The sequence below is a fragment of the Typopeltis vanoorti genome, chromosome 9 (assembly GCF_054136105.1).
Source record: "Typopeltis vanoorti isolate ZY-2024b chromosome 9, IOZ_Tvanoo_1.0, whole genome shotgun sequence".
Classification (NCBI taxonomy): Eukaryota; Metazoa; Arthropoda; class Arachnida; order Uropygi; family Thelyphonidae; genus Typopeltis; species Typopeltis vanoorti.
In genome coordinates, this window is record NC_143557.1 from 33903291 (window position 1) to 33926112 (window position 22822).

General features: G+C 35.3%; 1 protein-coding gene across 2 annotated transcripts in view; it reads right to left on the bottom strand.

Moving 5' to 3' along the window:
- The window catches only part of LOC150102964 (rho GTPase-activating protein 44-like), a 521092-nt gene that overhangs the window by 292571 nt on the left and 205699 nt on the right, over window positions 1-22822 (bottom strand). For both annotated transcript variants that reach the window (XM_090397793.1, XM_090397795.1), the window contains exon 6: window positions 14175-14289. In XM_090397793.1, coding sequence (XP_090253919.1) covers window positions 14175-14289 — 115 coding nt within the window. The remainder of the gene's footprint in view (window positions 1-14174; window positions 14290-22822) is intronic.

A 22822-nucleotide genomic window follows, 5' to 3' on the forward strand; every position in this document is an offset into this window, starting at 1 on the left:
CATTGTAACTTGGTGTACATTTTTGAAACTTCAAAAATGTACACCAAGGCCCACCACTGTCTCTTTTAACATTAATACATTGGGCAGTGCTGATATTTTTAGAATTTATCAGGAGGAATTGCTTAGGTGTTATGAAGGAAGTGGCTTATAATGTAGAAAGTTTGGAATGACTTTAAGAAGGGCTGCGCATGAAACCAGTAAATCTTTTTAGGAGTTAAAGGAAAGCAAAAGCAGAATTATTTAAGCAGTGAGGCAATGTAGACTATTGAAAGAAGAGAATGTAGGAAGAAGCTGGAACAGTATGCAAATAATGAGAATAGACTAAGATATAGGGAAACTGATGTCAGCACGGTTAGCCTAGTGGCTTTGCACTTTGCAACCATATGACTGGGAAAGGAGTGTCACAGGCTCGATTCCCGTCGAAGATGGAGGAATTTGAGGATCTTCCTCACCAATAGCCAAGTTAGCCAGTCTTGGGTGCAGGCAGTAGGGTTTTTTCCGCCAGTTTATCTAGCATTTTTCATCCTGCAAGCAGGCTCACCTGCTAACCAGCCCCGTGAACACACATGGATCTACAGCCATAAATACTTAACCCCCCCATGAGGGGGGCTCAACTTTCCCCAATAGGGACGGGGGAGAAAAAGTGAGGAAACTCCATACGAATAAATAAATAAATAAGGGAAACTGATAAACACAGCTGAAAAATAAAAATATAAATATAAAAATAACTCCTAGTTTAACAATATGGCAAAGAAAGCAGATAGAGAGAATAATTACAAAATAGACTATATAATGTTATAAGATATGCAGGAAGGAAGAGAGAGAAAGAAAAAAATACAGTGACATCATTAAAAAATACAAAATAAAAATACAATTGAAAGACAAGATGCTATCATGATAAGGGAAGCAGAGCATTTTGATAATCTGAAAAATATTCACTCTTGTGATCTAATTATCCTTAGTGATTAGACTAGTTCCACTTACGAATTTGATATCAGTCCCTTAGATCATCTAAGGTAAAATTGAGCATAAATAAATTAAAATTTTATAAATCACCAGGACGTGATGGTGGATTACAGGATTACTGAAGAAATGTTATAGTAACTTGGCTGACTTGAGATCCTAAACATTTTCTATAAAAACAATAAATGTTCCCAGAGACTTCACAGAAAGTATAACAGTTCCTATTTTAAAGAAAGGAGATCACAGACTATACAGAAATTAGCTTATTATCTATTCCAGGCAAGGTCTTCTTAATGATTATACTCAACAGGAAAAAGGAACTGGTCAACAAGCAAGGTGATTTGGAAAGCAAAGAAACTGCATAGACCAAATATTCTGAGGCCAAATCCATGAGAAATATTTAGTTTCAAAAACCTGTCATTACATGTTGTGATGACTTCGAAGAGGCTTTTGATTCAGTTGATAGGCAAAATTTATGGAAGACTATAAGAGAATGGTGAATGGTTTAAAATAATAATTGGAGCAAGACAGGGTGTGTCCTGTCACCTTTTCTATTTAATCTTGTAATTGATTTTGTGATGAAGAAAACTTGCAAGGAAAGGATGGGGGATCAAAGTGGTCTCAGACTTTTAGAATATCTCATCTGGATTATGCTGACAATCTGGCCTTATTCACCAATAACATGGGAGAGATGAACTGCTTTATTGCTGCAATTGATGATGCTGGGAGTCTACTAGGTTTGATTATTAATATTGAAAAAACAAGGTAATGCAAGCAAGTCTCTCACTTCGATTATTTTGCTAGCTGTGTAACTGATACTGGTGAAGTGAACAGAAGATTGGGAATTGCTTTAGGGTGTTCAAAAATTACGGAACATTTGGAAAGAAAGCAGAATATCAATAAAATTAAAACTTGAAATCTACAACAGTCTCGATTTCTCTGTTTTGTGTTATGGAGCTGAGACGTGGGCATTGTGCTAGAGTGATAATCAGAGATTTCATTTAAGATAGTTTGACTTTTGTGTATAATGATGAGATATCAGAAGAGTGATATACTACTTCTTAGCACTATTCTATGTAAGGAAAGTTAGATCCAGATGAGATGGATTGACAATATAAAACAACAAAACCTAAGCATTAACGGCATGAAGTAGCAACACGTAATGGAGGGGTTTGAGGCTATCTGGTGAAAAGACGTTCTGTTATAAAACCCCCAAAAGGGCTATGATTTTTTTATTTATTATGTGTTTTCTTAGCTTTAATGGTGTATTTTTAGTATATTATTGCAGTTTTTTAGTGTAATTACTGTACTACAGCATTTTACAACATTATTGCAGAAATATTATTAATTTCTACTACTCTTAAGAATGGTGCCGGAAACTTGTCACATCAGGGCAGTGTCTAAAACTCAAGTTGTTACTGCTGAGAAGAGTGTCCTGATGAACAAAAGTGCCGCTGCAGCGATAATGAAAATTTATCTGAGGATAAGCTGACATTAGAAATATCTCAATTAAAAAAAAAATATTAAAAAACTGACGAGAGAATTAGAAAGAGTGGAAAAACATTTGACTAAACTTAGGATAAGAAAAGGATTCAGAATAAGAACAGACAGGAAAGCACTAAACTTGGTGACCCCCTTGGCAAGCCCAAATTTTAAGATTGCATCACCATACCATAATGTTAATAAAAACAAGGTAAGTCACTTAAAATCTAAGAAAAAAGAGGTGATATGGTATGGTGATGCAATCTTAAAAGTTGGGGTTGCTGAGGGAGTCACCACTTTTAGTTTCCCGGTGGCAAAAATTAAAGATATACAAACATAATTGAAAAACAAAAAAGAAAAAAAAGCAATTGTAGTTTTGGTAGGTGTTAATAATTTAAATAGTGACAAATATAGTATTAGAGAAGATATGAAATGTGTGTTGGAAGAAGCAAGAAAGAAATGTGAAAGAATAAAAACTGTAGGATTACTACCCAGATACGACAGTACCGAGTTAAGAAGAATGGCAATGATTTCAAATGATTTCATGTGCAGTGAGGATGTCCTCACTGCACATGTGAATCTGCCGGATTTAAGGTGACCAGTGGTGTACCTCAGGGTTCAGTCCTTGGGCCATTATTGTTTAATCTATACATTAATGACATCAAGCAGCATTTATCATCAGATTTGTAATTGTTTGCTGATGATGTGAAGATAGGCAGGGCAATCAGGGATGCTACTGATATTCAGCAATTACAAAATGATTTGAATAGACTGGAAATCCGGGCAAACGAAAATGGCTTTCAGTTTAATGTTAGTAAGTGTAAAGTTATGTACTTTGGAGTGATTAGAGTTTCAGTGGCATATTATATCAGCAGGGTTATGCTACAAAAAACTGAGAATGCAAGGGATCTTGGCGTATTGGTGGATAGGAATTTGAAGTTCAAAGGTCACATAGCAAAAGTTGCAAATACAACTCAGAGGATAATTGCGAAGTTGAAACGAACCTTGACATGCAAGGATAAGGAAGTCATTTTGCCTCTTTATAAGGCTTTGATTAATCCACACCTGGATTATTGTGTGCAGGTTTGGTCTCACGGATTCCAAGGGGATAAAGGAGCTGTGGAAAGGGTGCAAAGAAGAGTTACAAAAAGATTATATCCAAATTATGGGATTTAGATTATGAGAACAGACGTATGTGGATTACAGACTCTGGTTAACAGGAGAAAGAGGGGTGGCATGATAGAGGTCTATAAACTTTTGAATGGATATTATAGGGTAGCATCTGATGAAATTTTTCATCATATGAAAGGTAGAGAGAACACAGGGGCATCCTTGGAAGTTTGTTCACAGTCAAGAAAGGGGTAAGAGCTAGGTTTTTCTCTCACAGCGCAGTTATTTATTTATTTATTCATATGGAGTTTCCTCCCTTTTCTCCCCCATCCCTATTGGGGCGAGTTGAGCCCCCTCATGGGGGTTAAGTATTTTTTTTTTTTTATGGCTGTAGATCCGTGTGTGTTCCCAGGGCCAGTTTGCCTGTTTGCGGGATGAAAAACCCCAGCTAAACTGGTGGGAAAAAACCCTGCTGTCCACGCCCAAGACCGACTAACTTGGCAATGGCTGAGGAAGATCCTTAAGCTCCTCACGTCAGCAACAGGAATCGAACCCAGGACACTCCTTCCCTAGGCATATAGTTACGAAGCGCAAAGCCACTAGGCTAACTGCGCAGACACAGTGCAGTGAGTGAGTGGAATAGTTTGCCTTGAGATAGTGATTGCATCTAGTGTGAATAAATTTAAGGAACGGTATAAAAGCTGGTGTGGGTAATTTATAGCCTTCCTTGATGAGTGCTTGACTCCCTGGAGGTCTCAGATAATAATAATATGCTCAGAAAAGAAACATCTGGAGAATGAAGATATTCAATATGTTCAGGGCCTTTATGACTGTTGGTTACTTGAGGAACTTGCATACATATTAAGAAACAATATTGTAACAAACCTGATAAATCTGATTCAATATTGTTTTTGCAATGTATGATAAAAATGAAAACCAGAATGCATATCTAGGCATTATCAAAATAGACTGGACCAAATTCTAGTTGAATAGTGCATGGCATATTTTCCAGTCATGAAAAAGTCTGAATGCACTTCCATTGTCCTCTGCTCAGTGCTGTCTACTTAATGGATATTTCAGCCATTCAATCTAACACTAATTTTTTTTTAGTCTATTAAACATGACAGACAAGATATTCCATAAATACTGCAGAGCTATTTACTGGATGTTTAAAAGGTCAGCTGTATACACATGCATTGAGAAAGACTGATCAAGGTATCCAACCTCCATCCTCCCTATACAAATGTGAGCAAGGTTGTCCTCATTAAAACACTGAAAATAGACTATTTTTCATCACCAGCAGCAAAAGACTTTCTGACCAGTGAAAAAAATGTTGCACAGGAATCCAGAATCAAATAATAATATAAAAATACTTGTGACAGATGTAAATTACATTTTATTAAGAAAATTAAAACCTAACACAAAAAATTATTAAAATACATTTTTGGCAGTGATTTTTTTGTCTTTTTCAAACTTAACGTTTAAGAAAAATGCAATAATAGAAATAAGATCTTCTGATATAGATTTCAGTCTAATACTTTGTTATACTAATAAATACTGCAATTACAATGTTGTCTTGTGCTCTCAAGTTCATATGCACAAGGTTTTCTTTGTAGTTTCATCCACTCACAAAAGAGTGCAAACCTATACTACATTGCTGTTAATGCCATGGTAAGATTTCGGCTCTAGCCAAATGTGAAACTTTTTCAAGCCATGCCTCTAATAAGCACAGTGGTGGTTGTTTTATACAATGGCAATGAAATTCATCTGCTATCTAAAAACACTCAAAACGTCTGTACCTGGAGTGGTACTCGTGAGAGTCTGTTGAAGAGCAGATAAGATAATCGTTTGGCCAACAACTTTATCATTTAAATCAACTCAAAAAAATATATACCGTATTTTTCGGACGATAAGACGCACCCCAAATTTATGAGGCGATTTTTAAAAAAAATATTTTATTATATAAAGTTATTTACAAATTCTTACTTAATTTTATTTATTGTTACAATCATTTGTATTAACAAAATTCAGTTCATCTGCAATCTCGGTACTATCATTCGTCTCGATAATGTCACAGTTCGTATTACTTTCGTCTGAACTATTGTTGTCAATCCCTTCAAAAACTGCATCATCTTCGGTACCATCCATCGCATTACTTATCCCACATTTCTTAAATGACTTTATAATCGTCTCTTCTTTCACAGCTTCCCATGAATTTTTCACCCAGGTACATACTTCTGAAATTGTTTTCATACGTTCTGTTGCTGTAACATCATGATTTGGCTTTTGCGATCCATTTGTTCCACTCTTCCTGCATAAAATTTCTGAATGGTTTATTAATAGATCCATCCAAGGGTTGTAATTGACTTGTAAGGCCTCCAGGAATGACAGCTAATTGGTTGATTCTGTTTTACGCACTCTGAATTGATCTTGATCCCACACTAACATCACATGCGGCTTTTTAAACAATGCACCTGGACGTTTTGCCTATATCTTTTGTATCCATAATTTCATCCCTGTTTCATCCATCCAGCCTTTATCTTGAACGTGGATAATAATGTCAAGAGGAATTTCATCTCTTGGTAACGTTTTTCTCTTGAAATTAACATGGAGGGTAGTTTTGTTCCGTCCATGCAACAAGCTAAAACTACAGTGTAGTGAGTTTTTTCATGACCTGTTGTTTTGATCACTATTGATTTGGTGTCTTTTGAATCTACTGTCCAATTTGAAGGAACATCAAAAGTTAGAGGCACTTCATCCATGTTTGCAGTTTGATTAAGCTCAAAGTTAAATTTCCTTCTCATTGAAATGACAAATCTATGGAATTCTATAATTTTAGCTTCATAGTCAGCATTTTTTGGGCTAAGAGTGGTTTTTGTACACATACATAACCCATGTCTTTTCATAAATCTAAAGCACCAAGATAGTGATCCGGTAAAATCTAAAATTCCATTAGCAGTTCCCCATCATTTCGCTTCAAAAATATCATTTTTGTAGAAACAGATATTCCCATGTTTTGATGATTTGTTACCCAATTTTTCATTTGTACTTCTAATTCTGGCTATTTTTCTAGGTGCGAATGGAGTGTTTTCTTGTGTTTTCGTAGCAGTTTTAATTGCTCCTCTTTTTTTCTCCACTCACAAACCAATTTTTCTGTTGGTGGCAGACCAAAATGTCTTTCTGCTGCTCACCATATTGTTTTGCATAATTTATCACATTTAATTTATAACTTACGTTATATGAAAGTCTTTTTTGTTTTACACTCATTTTTTTTAATTTTAAGATAAAAATTTTAACGACTTATAAAAAATAATTCAAATGAACCGTACAAAAGTGCATATGTTTACACACTAATGACTACTGACGCTCTAAATCGGTGATTCACCCACATGCAGTGAGATAACTTAGGTACCTACTTTCAGTGGCATACTTACTAATTTTATTAACATATTGCGCCAGTAATTGAACTTTGCTAACAGCTTCGGTACAGTGTAAAGATTCGTATTTTAATGTTACCTTCGGACCATAAGACGCACCCCAATTTTCAGTCGATTTTTCTATGTAAAAAGGTGCATCTTATGGTCCGAAAAATACGGTATATTAAAAATATTGTTATGTAATATAATCAGTTTCAGGGAAACTGAGGTGGGTTTAAGCATACACAATATGCATGTGATAATGGACTTATCTATTTCTGAACCTCGTTTAAACCTCTGGCCAAATCTGTACATGGCTCTCAATTATATGAGGAAGCTATGTATAAACTAGTAGTCACAACTCTTATTCTCTTATGTAAAATCAACAAGAGAATGGTTTGAGCTCTCTGATTTTGGATGAGGAAACTATCTCTTATGACTGCTTTATGTTATGTGATAAAAAGGAAGCATTACAATAATTTAGTGGTCCAAGCTTTATGTAACATCTGTTAAAGTTTGTATAGGGTCCTGGAGATACCGCCCACTGAAACTCTTACAGATTGTAAGAGTTTCGGTGGGAGGCTCAATGAAATGTATACATTGCATTAACAACAAAGCACCTTCAATACATATTAACATTAATAATAACTGCAATATAAAAAAAGTACAAGGCAAGAAAACAAAGTAGAATAAAAGCAAAGAACATTAATGCAAAATAAACTTTTTTAAAATATGTCATAGTTAAAAGAAAAAATAAGCAAACTTCACGAAAAGATGTATCCAGAAGCAAGGTGTATGAAAATAGACACCTAAATACCATAATTCATTAGCTATTATAGTTAGCAGGTTCTTAGCATTAAAGAAAATTGTTCATCCCTCCATACTAACAGCTGTTAGTTGTTCAAGAATAAGAAAGTGAATGTATTAACTCTAAGTTGCAATTGGTATTATGGCTGGTTCATCTTTCTTGTAATTTCATGTCTGTTTTACAAAGATACCACCCCAAATGTCTAAGTGTCATTTAATTAAAGGAGTAGTGCTATATACTTAGAACATACATTCCTTCTTAAGTGATTTTCTGTGGCCTGGATACCAAGAAAAGGTAGACCACTTTCCCTAATTACAGGTAAGATTTTTCCTTTCCACTTCCCTCATTTTGAACCCTTTGCTGCTACAACTATATTCTTAATCCCCCTTTTGCCTGGCACTAATAATTCTGAGACATCCTAACATATTTTGACATAAGGTATAGAAACACTGAAGTATTTTCCTGAGAATGAGGATAGAACGTATCTATTCACTATTGTAGCGAAAGATGAGTTATAACTGTTAGAGAGGCAAGTAGATATAATCAATATCAGCTAAATCAGATTCAGTGAAGAATGTGTTCTCGAAGAAGTAACATTGTAAGCAATAATTTCAACTCTTATTTCATATATTGGCCATCATATATGCTGTTTTAATTTGTCTGTTAGTAATGTCTATCCATTTGGTTAGACTCTAGCTTTGATGTCTTTATTTTTTTTATTTATATATATAAAAAATTTATCAATATAAAAATTTTATATATATATATATATATATATATATACTCCAGATATTTTGACCTTGATATTAAGATCAAAACATCAGATAATTATTTTGGTATATGTTAATTTGAAGTTATTACTCTAACATGGTAGTTGTCTCCATAATTTATTATAATTAACGTTTGCATCTTTACTTCACTATAAGAAAACAGAAAGTACAATCAGGTGTTAACATCTCTGGCCTTTATCAAATGATTAAATTCCATTGGTATGCCTAAAAGGCTTCAATTTTGTTGTCACTTTTAAGAGGATTAGAATTCCGTTTTATAAAATGTAAGTAATTATTTATATTTTATACATCAGTCCCAATGCAAGAAAGTTAGAAGCTATTGCACACCACTACTGCTTATGTGGTTCAGAATGAGGGCCAGGAAAAAGAAACCTATTGACATTTTTCTTTAAGAATTGGAGGTGGTAGTTATTGAAAAACACTTTCTGAGAAAGACTGTTCCAGAAGACAGAGGCAGATGAAATAAAAAAATAAAAGAGCAAAAGAAGAAGCATGTTTGTTGCATCTGCAGTTGGACTGAAGAGGAATAGGGCAGCAGCTTCACATGTTTTGATATACCAAACAGAAAGCAGAAGAATGATTTATGCCAGCTCATTTGAACAGCCTCTATGGAAGTATCCATAGAATGTATGGAACTTAGACAGACCATCTGTGAGATAGTGGTTGAAGTTAGTCAATGATGAAAAGAATGCTTAATTTTTAGACTGGGGAAGCAACTGATGTGTTGTAATAGGAAAGACTAGAAGCAAATTATTACTGCACTGAAAATCAAATACAGTGGTGATTTGGTTATTACTGAAGGAAAGGGAAAGTGATCAGAGATCCCTTTTGTGAGAAAAAAGGATTTTTATTACAAAATATTTTTATCTGCACAGCATCAGGAATGTTTAATTCCAAACAGGTATTCTAAGAATGGGTTGGGATTTATTTAAAGTTAGTAGATGAAGAGGTAAAATGAAGCATTCTTTTCCACTCAAGGTAGAAAACAGTGCTTCATTTTTAGGGACTCCAGAAGCTACTGATGACAGGAAAGATTAGACCAGAAGCAAATTATCAGTCTGAGAAAAAAGATATGACATTCACTGGTGATTAGTGTATCACTAAAAATAAGGGACAGTGAGTTGAGATCCCTTTTGTGAGAAAAAAAAACAAACAAACCAAGACTACATTTTGGCAGTACTGAAGGCACGGCACTGATTACAGATGCTCTTGAAAATCCTCAGGCAGGTTTGCATTGGTGCAGAAGTTTAGAGAGAGGAAGCTATCCATGTGACATGTAGTGAAAGACAAGGGATAAAGATACTTATCAGTGTGTGAAAGCAATGCTAAGAGTTATTATCATCACCATCATCAAATTCCTGACATGTACCCTCAAGGAGTGTACAGGATATGATAGTACTACATGAAAAAATTACTAACTTCTATTCTACAATTTTCCTCCAAATCAGTCTGTTATTTGTCAAGAATCCAACATTATCAGATCTTATATTTCTATCGTCTAAGGCACTTTGTACCGTATCAATCCACCTATAATAAAATTAGTTTAATCCTTTATCCAAGTGTGAGCAAACAAAGTTTGCGCCTGAAAGTATCTTCAGGACTGGGGTAAGGTGGTACAAGACCAGGGCAACTCGTTGCAAAGGTGGAGCAAGTTACCAACACTCCTATCTCAGTATCTCCTATAATGCAAAACACATCTCCTTGCGGATATGTCTAATGTTATGCATTAAGGGAAGGGCCACTACCCAGACTAGTTTCGACCTTATGAATAAGTAAAGCAGTCTCTAAAAATTCGGACGATCCCTAGGCCACTCAATCGTGGGAGAAAGACCGTCCATCTCAGCGTTGGCTCCACTCAGTGATGGCCTTCCACCTACACGCCACCACCGAGCAGAACCACTCAAATTCCAAAGAAAAGCATTCACCGACAAAACCCCTCAGCAGGCCGTGCCTGAGAACACTTTCCCTGGAGACTCAAATTGCTCCCTTAAGGCAAAAACCTTAAGAGAGCGAACTCATAATAGCCCCCACTAGTTTCGACCTTTATTGAGGTCTCTTCAGTGGGAGCCAGGCCCAAGTGGAGATACCAGGCAGAAGCATTAGCAGGTCATCTCTACCCATAGGAGTTGCCAAATGGTGTGCACCCTGTTTTTAATAAATTACTTTGGATTTAGATTCTTCAGCTCCCACTGAAGAGACCTCAATAAAGGTCTAAACTAGTCTGGGTAGTGGCCCTTCCCTTAATGCATAACATTAGACATATCCGCAAGGAGATGTGTTTTGCATTATAGGAGATACTGAGATAGGAGTGTTGGTATCTTGCTCCACCTTTGCAACGAGTTGCCCTGGTGTTGTACCACCTTACCCCAGTCCTGAAGATACTTTCAGGCGCAAACTTTGTTTGCTCACACTTGGATAAAGGATTAAACTAATTTTATTATACTCTAACCAAGTGAAAAATAAATTTTCAATCCACCTATATCTTGGTCTTCCTCTGGGTCGTTTTCCTGCCAACCTGGCAGAGAACACTTGTTTTGCTAATCTTTCCTCGCCCATTCTGTTTAAGTGGCCATACCACCTGAGATTAGCTCTGCTAAAGCATTCCTGGATGCTGACAATGTCAAGTTCTTTCCTAATATCCTCGTTTTTAATATGATATTGCCATTGATGCCATCTGTTCATGCCTATAAAATTTCTCAGGACTCTCATATCTGCGGTCTCTAGTATTTAGTCAAGTGTTTTACTTCTGACCCAGCTCTTAGATCAATAGGTTAAAACTGGTTTGAACACTGTCTTGTATACAGCTAATTTAGTGTTCCGACTAATTTCTCTCTTATTCCATATGAATTTATTCAATTTACTGCCTACCATACCAGCTTTGTTGATTCTGTTGTCTATTTCCATATTTAATTTACCATCTTCATTAAAAATCGTGCCTAAGTAGCTGAAATGTTTTACTTGTTTCACAGGTTCCCTGTTCACAACACAGTTGACATTTTCAACAATTCTACCTATTTTCATTGTCTTTGTCTTTTTAATGCTGACCTTCATACCATATCTATTACAACAGTTATTCAATTTAGTCAGGGAATCATGCAAACTTGTAGCGGATTTATTTAGGTGTATAATAAAACGAAGTATAACATTGTTTTATATTATAGACCTTATATTATTCCCATACATTATACACCTTGGGTATAATATATGTTAAAGATACAAAGCTATTTTAAACCTGGTTTTAATCCATTTCCCAAGTACTTACTTGTCTGTTTGCTTACTTGGGAAATGGATTAAAACCAAGTTTAAAATTGCTTGGTATCTTTAACACACACACACACACATATACGAGGGTGGTCTGAAAAGTTCTCAACCTCGACCATAGATGGCAACACTATCGGCATGATTTTTTTTCCCCTAAGTTGGTACACTTGTCATAAGCATCCATGTGAAATTGCAAGTCATTCTTAACAAGTAGTTTGCTTTATACAGCTGTCTGAAGCAAAAGTGTTGTCTGTATCCCTTAAAATGGATAAAATTGAGTATTGTGCAGTTATAAAATTCTTTGTAAAAGAAGGTTTAAAGCCAAAAGAATATCATTCGAAGTTCATAAATGTTGATGGGCACTCTTCTCCTTTGTTTTCAACAATTAAGAAAAGGGCTGCTGAGTTTAAATATAGCCGTAGCAACCTTGAAGATGATCCACGTGAAGGATGTCCAAAAATTGTAACAAAACCAGAAATCATTGCATGATAGAGTATTGGATGACCAGCGAGTCAAAGTGTGTGAAAATGCGGAGACTATAGGCATTTCAAAAGAATGTAATATATATTTTGCATGAAGAATTGCAACTGAAAAAGCTTTGCACAAGATGGGTGCCATGCTTGCTCACAGCAGATCAAAAATGCACTTGCATGAAAATCTCTGAACAGTGCTTGGAGCGTTTTAACAAGAATAAAACTGATTTTGTGCATCAATTTATTACTATGGATGAGACTCGGATTCACCATTACACACCAGAATCCAACAGCAGTCAAAACAGAGGACAGAAGCTGGTTGTTCGGTGCCAAAGAAAATAGACAAAGTTGGTTCCATCAGCAGGAAAGGTCATGGCATTGGTCTTTTGGGATGCTAAAGACATTTTCTTTATTAATTATTTTGAAAAGGGTAAAACAATAACTGGGGAATATTATTCTGATCTTTTAACCAGACTAGACAAAAAAAATTCATGAGAAAAGACCTGGTTTGCAGAAGAAAAACTCATCTTTCATCAGGACAATGCACCTATCCACAAAGGTTGTTTTGGCAATGGGAAAATTAAGGGATCTGCACTATGAATTGTTGGAACATCTACCCTTTTCCCCAGATTTGGCTCCCTCTGATTTCTATCTCTTCCCAAAACTAAAACTTTTCCTCACTGGTCAGCGTTTTTTTTCGAATCAAGAGGTGATTGCAGCTGTAAAGGGATATTTTGTAGGTCTTATTGAGAACCACTACAGGGGTGGGATAATGGCGCTGGAATAAATGTTTAGTCTTAAGGGAGATTATGTTGAAAAATAAAAATAATTTTGAAATTATAAATTCGTTTTTTCATTGTTAGGTTGAGATCTTTTCAGACTACCCTCGTGTGTGTGTGTGTGTGTGTGTGTGTGTGTGTGTGTGTGTGTGTGTGTGTGTGTGTGTGTGTGTGTGTGTGTGTGTGTGTAATATATATATATATGATAAACGAAGTTAGATCACCCCTAGAAGATAGATAAGTCACCCCTATTCGGTGAGGTTGGGGCACGTCACTTGTGGGATACACACTAGCTTCATTGTGAACATCTTGTTGGGTTTGACGCATGATGATGCAACTCTGGGAGACCCCAACTGGTTTAATTTCTATTAGATTCCATTATGCATGACATATGGAAGCTAGTTTTCAGATCTCTTAACATTTATACTTCAGTTATTTTAACAATCTAACAATCACAAGAAGGAGATGTGAGAAAGTTTAACAGACAACATTTTTGACATATTATTTGAATTTTCCAATATTTATAATGGCTCATTTAATGTATCACTTTATAGAAATCATTTGCATTTTATATAAAATTTTTGTATTAGATACCCTGGAAAAAAACTACTGTAAACTTAAAAGCATTTCAAATCAAATGCTTGTATTTTATTACTTGTTTATTAGGACAATAAACTGTTATTTTTAGAAAGACAGTAATCCCTCAATTATCTAACCACAGTGTAAGAACAATTTGCTATCAGATAACTGACACCCTCAATTATCTGATCTTCATCTGTACAATACAAAAATTAGTCATCTCACCTTCATTTGAAGGAGAGATGACTGTAATTTTTCTTTAATAAAAAATAAAGAATTTGTATGCATTAATTTGTAATTGCCAATCTCTGTAATAAAAGTATTTTCTTTAGTTAGAAAACATTTGTCATTCACATGAACAACTACAGTTCAAAATCCTAAAAAGAAAAATGTGTTTACTGCTTTTTTAGCACTGAAGCAATATTTTGCCTGTTTTAACAAATAGATTTAAAAAATGGGCGTGCGTGTGTGTGTGGGGGGGGGGGGGGGGGATATAGTTATAGAAGACTGACCCTGCACTGATCAACTTTCATGGATGCATCTTCCAGTTCTTCTTTTAAAGTTTCAGCTTTAGCAATGGCCACATTATTAGGAGTTACTTGGCAATTTTTGACTGCTGTTTGATACCTAATATAAAATAAGAATCATCCTTAACGAAATTAGGGCAATTGCTTTACACAATTTCAAAAAAAATAATAATATTAAATCAAAAAGTTCTGATTCTATTAAATACATACAGATTAAACATTGCTACCTCAGTAATCTCAGTAAGTAAAAATCACTGCCTGTTTAACTGCAAGGCTGAAAATTTGAATAATCTTGCATAATGCATGGATGTTTGTTAAAGCCCATTCCAGGTTTATAATGCTTATCTTTAATTTTAAAAAAAATAGTACGAAATACTTAAAGATTAATGTAAATTTTTGCATTTTTAAATAAGCACTGTAAATTTTGTTCTACAAGAATTTATAAGCGTTACACATGTTGTGTCGGAAAAAGAGCTGACTCACCATTTGTAAGCCATCTTGTTTCCGACCCAACACAGAGTGACGATTAGACCTAAGGATAAGGACATGCTTATGCCTCCAGAGACAGGGCTAAGAGAGTGTTGTACATATGTTCACTCAAAGGTGTATCAAACCAACTGAGATTGTTAATATTAAATAAACTTAAGAAATCTGTATTTAGAATCGATAATGTCTGTGTAAGATAAGCGAAGGGAAATTGTGTCTCAGGACTGAAATTGTTATTATTAAATGTGCATAAGAGATCTATGTATTAGAACCATGTCAAAACAGTTCGGAGTTGAGGTGACAAATCGGCCGTGGCTAAGAGTATGACGTAGTCACCGAGAGAGGGCACTCGCATTTGTAATATAAAGTGCGGCGTGAGACTCAAACGGTCTCTCTTGTTTTCTGCTCCTGCGTTCCCATCCAAATCCTGGATAGCTACGGAAGCTTGTCGCCGGTGTCCAGCAACAATCTCCCGGTTGTTGTTGTACCGAGTCAAGTAAAGCCACCAAAGGAATGAAGTCAGAATTCCAGCAAAGAGCCATTGGTAAGCTATGCCAACGTGAAGTCAGCAAAGGGCAACCTTCGAAGATAGTGGAAGTAAGTCGCTGATGCCATGAAAACACGTGGTGAGAAAATACAAAAGTGAAAGCGTGGAGGGAAGTCACGGAAACTCCATGAAAAGAAAAAGATGGTAATGTACAATTTTTCATACTCATTATAGAATTGTAATCGTAAAAGGAATAGGAGCCAAGGAATTAAGGAACTCCACACATTAATAAGACTGCTTGGACTGATTTGTCTGTGTCAAATAAGCTGGTGCCACTCTACGCTTGTGCTGAGAAAGGAACCTAACCTTTGAACTGTTTGTCAGGAAGAAGCTATATGATATAATGTTAGATATTAGCCTGAATTTCAATTAAGTTGTGGGAGGATAGAGCTTGAGCACGAATTAGAATATTCTCCATGTTAAAATACAAGACGGAATGCGTCTGACATACTTTGTATAAAGTTTGTATATACTTGTGCTTGAAAAATGAGCACTGAGTAACCCTGTACAGAATAATCGAGTCTGAACATAATAATATAACAGAGATATAGGATTGTCTAACTTTAAACATAAGAATTGAAATTTTGGATATATTAACCTAAAGAGAGGGGGGGGGGGGAGTTCAGACTCTCTAGCATTGAAATTATTACTTAAAGTGTATCTATGCAAGTGTTTATAATAAATGTATTTCTTTACATCAAAGTTCATGAGTCTGTTGTCTCTGAGATTGAATTACCACTTATAAAACTTTCGGACCTGTAAAAAAGTGAAGGGGGGAGCAATTTACATAAGAAAAGGGGGGGCACGACTGCACATCACGTGATCCCTTTGTTGTTTAGCGTTATTTATTTGAGTATCAGAATTTAGTTGCCAGCTGGTGCAGTCGTTCTAAACAAATATAAATTTGTCGGCAATGAAATAACTGATATGCATGAGTGATAAATAATAGTTATATAGAATAATATAACATAAGAATAAAAGCAAAAATGACGAGGCGAGGACATAACACACAATTAAAAGATAAGTTTCAGAACTCAAGTTGATGAGGTCTTCAGTGACTCCAGGAGGTGTTTGTATAATAATAATAATAATAACAATAATAATAAAGTCACCTTTATCACCAACTTTAGAAGGTGTCAATAATTACAAAAGCAAATAAAGTCTTTTTCATAACAAAAAAGTAATCAAAACATGATCGTAAATGAGAAAATATAACTTGAATAAATACCATTTCATAATGATAAAAAGGTTATTTTTGACCACAAGAACTATAGGAGAGATTGACCTCTATTTGGGTTTATAAAAGTAATCAAGACAAGATCGTAAATGAGAAAATATAACTTGAATAAATACCATTTCATAATGATAAAAACGTTATTTTTGACCACAAGAACTATAGGAGAGATTGACTTCTATTTGGGTTTATATAGGTCAAATTTATTTCAAACTAAGTTAGAAAATACCGACAAGTTTCGCCAACTCTAGCTGTTTGGCTTCGTCAGGGTAAAAAATAGATGTAAGACAACTTAAATGCTAAAACTGTAAATTAAAACTAAAAAATGTACATTAAAACTATAAATGAAGGAAGAACCAAATACAATTGTATTTTTTACAAAAAACAGAAGAACGTGTACATCACACGCATGGAGTGTGTATTAAGTTGTCTTACATCTATTTTTTACCCTGACGAAGCCAAACAGCTAAAGTTTGGCTTCGTCAAAAAGACAAATTTATTTCAAACACATCCATTAAAGTGGATGTGTTTGAAATAAATTTGACCTATATAAACCCCCTCTGCTCAAAAATCATGCAGTATTTTTTTGAAAAACAGAAGTATATTGTCAAACACATCCACTGCATTAAAGATTGCTAGAGGGGGGGGGGGGGGACTTCCATTAATCTTAAACTTCGCAGATTTTTCCAAAACCTTTAATTCAATCAACAGACAAAGGATATTCAAAGTTCTCTGTTATTAAGGCATACCTTTAAAGCAATAAAAAAAGATCACATCAAAATTACCATGCAAGAGAAAGTAAGGGTTAATGGAGAGATATTGAAAGCTTTCCTATTTCCTCAGAGAGAGCACCATATTATTTTTATTATTACCACTGTTTTTAAACTCACAGGAGATGGGTATGGAATAATTCTTGAAGATTCAACAGGCTATAGCTGTATAAGTAGTATCAACTTTGCTCAGATATGCTAATTGACTCTAAAAGTTCATTCAGAGTGCAAAAACCACAACTCAGTTACAGTAAAACCAAACTCCTAAAAAAATGAAACAGAAGGACACATTACGCTAATCAATCACACCTGAAGAAATAAGATTTTTCAGTATCTTGGTTCTGACTATAGTGAAAAGAAAGTAAAAAGTTCTTCAATTCCATAAAAGTCTAACTAATATCTAGAAATCCAAACTCATCACCACAAATAATTCATATGTACAAAGTTAAGCAATATTTACATATGGCCCCAGACATGGAACATTGCTACTATTCATAGAGTTAATATCATCAACAGCTTTGAGACAACATACCTTCAACCAGTATTGTGATATACACAGCAAGATCACATTCCTAATGCTGTCATTCTTGAAGAAAACCTCTCAAAAATTCTGATAGAAACAATTCAGAAAGAGAACTTGAACATTCAACCTCACTAAATAATTCTTCCTCTCCTCCAAAAAAAATAAAATAAAATAAAATAAAATAAATACACACATACACAAAAACAGTACGCATAAGCTGAGTTGGTATAGTTGAAAGTTTATTTTTCACTTGGTCAGACTATAATAAATTTAGTTTAATCCTTTATCCAAGTGTGTGCAAACAAAGTTTGCGCCTGAAAGTATCTTCAGGACTGGGATAAAGTGGTACAACACCGGGCAACTCCTTACAAAGGTGGAGCAAGCTACCAACACTCCTATCTCAGTATCTCCCATAATGCAAAACACATCTCCTTGCGGATATGTATAATGTTATGCATTAAGGGAAGGGCCACTACCCAGACTAGTTTCAACCTTTATTGAGGTCTCTTCAGTGGGAGCAAAGTCCAAATGGAGATACCAGGCAGAAGCATTAGCAAGGTCATCTCCTCCTATAGGAGCTGCCAAACGGTGTGCCACCTTTTTATTAAATTACTCTGGATTTAGAGAAAGATGTTGAAAGTTTATTTTCACTTGGTCAGACTATAGTAAATTTAGTTTAATCCTTTATCCAAGTGTGTGCAAACAAAGTTTGCACCTGAAAGTATCTTCAGGACTGGGGTAAAGTGGTACAACACCAGGCAACTCCTTGCAAAGGTGGAGTAAGCTACCAACACTCCTATCTCAGTATCTCCCATAATGCAAAACACATCTCCTTGCGGATATGTATAATGTTATGCATTAAGGGAAGGGCCACTACCCAGACTAGTTTTTGGGCCTGGCTCCCACTGGAGAGACCTCTCAATAAAGCTCGAAACTAGTCTGGGTATTAACTTTTACTACATATTAACTTTGCGAACTGGACAGAAAGAGACTTGTAAGTTAATCTGTCAAAGTAGTCTTGCTATTTTTTCTGAAATCCTTTAACATATGGAATACAAATTCTGGTAATTTCTTATTGAGGCAGGTTAGGACAACGGCCATAATTATTATTATTTTTTTTTTTTATAGTTTTTGCATTATAACCATTAGAGATAAGGATAGCTCTGATAATCAAACAGTTCTTGCTTGGAAGAGAATCTATAGAACATATTTTATAAGTTTTTATTACATAACATTTCATTACACCATATTTCTTTTGGGATAAAAGTCAACCATCAAACTATTATTATTTACAGAACACATATAAACTGAGTTTAACTGGTCGGAGGTTTTTTTTATTGTAAAGTAATAGCCTACTAGTTTCACTACTGTTGGCTTCATCTAGGCATACAAGGTGACAAAACAGCTTAAAAAGATCATTTATTTATTTATTTATTTATTCGTATGGCATGAATATCAAAACATGCAGTACAATACACTGTCATTTAATACATATAAAATTAAAAGTCAAAAGTCATTTTAAAAACCAATAAAATTAAAAGGTTACATCCATATTGGTCAGATAGTTCATAGCTTCGGGTGTAGCACTTAAAAAGTCCAATTTGTCTTCTGAATATGCTCTGAGATAACACTGAGTCACAATATGGTTCACAGTTTGTCTCTGAGCTCCACAATCACAATGCAGGGATGGTCATTTACCCTATTTAAAAAGCATGTCCGCACATACACCATGACCAGTTCGTATTCTATTAAGCTGAGTCCAGGATTTTCGTTGGAGGTGTGAGCAAGCATCAAAACTTTCTTGTAATTCATTGAGAGAAAATTTTGTGATGTCATCTGTATGGCTCTCCCACTGTTCTTGCCACTTTTGCTTCAAGTCAAAGTTAGAATGTAGTAGTAGTTTTACTAATTGTAGTGGCGGATGTCTTGATCTCAGTCATTGTTCACTTAAGTCTGGGAGATCTAAATGTATTGGTAGGACTGTGTTCTCCAAGATTTTCTTATACTCCTGTAAAAGAGCCTTAGTCCTGTGCAGATTCGGTGGAACAATGTTACTAAGAGCTGGAAGCCAGTGTGTGGGCGTTGATTTAATTGTGCCAGAAATCAGTCTCATTGTATTATTTAGTTGGCTATCGACAAGTTTAACATGTGTGCTATTTAGCCAAACTGGTGAGCGATATTCGGCAACAGAGAAAACTAGACCAAGAGCAGTAATCCGCAGATTATTGGCTGTTGCTCCCCATATCGTGCCTATTAGTTTTTGTATTATGTTGTTATGGGTTCTTAAATTAGCAGAAACGTTTGTTAGGTGTTGCTTGTAAGAGAGCGTGCGATCCAGGGTAACGCCCAAGTACTTTGGAAACTTATTGTGTCGTAGTAAACATCCTTCAAAGAAGATATGTAAAGTGACATCTTCCATGTGATTATTAAGATGAAAGCTTATTAAATGGATAAGAATCCTATATTGTTATATAGCCAGTAAGTGAAACTCAAGATCGATAACTACGATCTATGAGTTTCAATGCCGAAAAACTATCGGCAAAGGCAATTCGAAGCAAAGGTGGGGCAAGCTCCCTCACTATTCTTGATATTCTCTCATAATGTAAAACACAGCTCCTAGGAGATGTAATACTGTCATTACATTATGAGGGGAGGTCACTACCCAGACCGGTTTCAACCTTTTTTGAGGTCTCATCAGTGAGTAGGTAGACCTAAAAAATATCAAAGCTTAATGAAAAGAACTTACATACCATCACTATATGAATGCCATGAAGGTGTGCTTGTATTTTATAATTAAAATAAAATTAAAATTAAAATAAGGTGAAAGCTTGATACTTCTGTTTTGTCTGGATTGAGCTGGAGCCTCCATTTTTTATAATATTCACCTATAGTTTTCAGATCTTTTGTAAGTATGTCTTCAGCCTGACTCATGTTTTTGTGTCGAATGGCAATTACAGTGTCATCAGCATAACAGAACTTGCATGAGATGGTAGCAGGCAAGTCATATGTGTATAGGTTATAAAGTAAGGGTGCCAATACTGACCTTTGTGGAAGACCATCATTAAGTTTTCATTGTCGGGACATTTTATTTCCTAATATAACTTGAAAGAAACGTTCAGTGAGCATGGAGGAAATTAAGTGTGCAGTCCGTTTACATGGGACAATGCTAAGAAATTTGTATATAAGACCTTCACGCTATACTGTATCATAGGCTGCTGTTAGGTCCAAGAAGACAGCTGATGTTTTTTCTTGCTTCTGAAATCCAGCTTCTATGTATGATGTTAAAGTGAGCACTTGATCACAGCAACCACGTTTTTCTCTAAAACCAGCTTGCTCAATCGGGACATGCTGCCTAATTGGTATGGACAATCTGTTGTACAGAAGGCACTCTAACATTTTATAGATGTAACTCAATAAAGCAATAGATCTGTAACTTTTTGCCTCCTGGGATGGTTTTCCAGGTTTAAGAATAGCAACTATTTTTGACTTCTTAAACTGGCTAGGTAGTCGGCCAGTCAATAATATATCAGAAAAGAATTCACAGAGCCATTTTAGTATTTGGCCCGCTATTAATCAGAAATTCAGGATGGATACTGTCGAAGTCTGGGGCCTTGCCTGCTTTGATATCTTTTATGACAGCTTTTACTTCATCTATAGTGAAGATTGAGGCATATTGTGAGAAAGCAGGGGCATTTATTTTTAAAGCTCTAAGTTCTTTATTGGTATGTTCACGGTCCCTAAGTTCCCTTGATATATTAACAATTTTATTAGCTATTTTCTCAGGGGAGATGATTGTGCTTTTTCTTTTAGGTAGATTAGTTGTGGATAGTTGTTGGAGAAGATTTCAAGCTTTACTACTTGATCGTTTGAAGTCAAGGTTTTCAACCATATCAATCCATTTTGTTTTTCGAGATGAGTTCAGGCTATGTAGTAATTCACCTGCTATTTCAGGATCTTCACTTTTCAGGATGTTCACTCTCTTCATTCCATCCAGGGACATAATCTTTTCTGTAACCTCTAGGGATATATTTTTTTGCAGTTGGTATGATTGCTCCTACAAATCTCTTGTACTCTGCAACTCTAGCAGGTATCCACCGAACACATTTATCCAATTCATTCGCAAAATTTCTCCAATTTGCTTTTTTAAAATACCAACGCGGTCATGGAAAAGATCTTGCTATAGATAGTGTCATAACAATTTCCAGTAACACCGGTCGATGTTGACTGTGTGGGAAGTTAGAAAGTACATATCATTTTGCTGGTAATGTTTGCCCTTCTGTGTTTATTGAAACAAAACATGTCTGGATTAGACTCTGTTTGCCATGCTGATGATCTAAAGGTGTTTCTATCTTTGGCATGGCAAACAGAGTTCTTTCTTATCTCTAGAGTTCTAGATCTTTGTCCAATATAATTTAAACCACAAGAGCAGGGAATGTTGTAAACTCTAGGATGTTTATAGAAACCATTTTTGTCTTTGGGTGATCTTAACAAGTTGCGGATAGTCTTTATTGGTTTGAAATCCACTCAGATCTTGTAATGTTTGAGCATTTTAGCAATTTTCTGTGAAACAGACCCAGCAAAAGGAATGGAAATTGAAGATCTGTAGTGGGTATCTTGAGTTTGTTGTTGGAAGGGGTTGGAGAAAAGAATCTTATTTATGAAATTTTTTGGATAGCCACTGTTTATTAGAGTTAAGAAGATGAGGTCTAATTCATCTTTTAAAGTTTTGTCATCTCTTATGATGCAAGATGGTCTCTTTTTCAACATATGTAAAATACTCAACTTTTGTAAAATGTGATGTGATGAAGAAAAATGCAGGTAACAGTCAGTGTGGGTGGGTTTGCGGGCCGACCAACACTGGCCATTACCTGCATTTTATATTTGAATTTAAATAATATTTGACATTCGTTTATTATAATCTGATATCCTTAACTTGTTTTATGATCTTTTTAAGCTGTTTTGTAACCTTGTATGCCCAGACGAAGCCAACAGTCAAGTTGGCAAAACTAGTAGGCTATTACTTTACAATAAAAAACACCTCTGACCAGTTAAACCCAGTTTATGTGTTCTGTA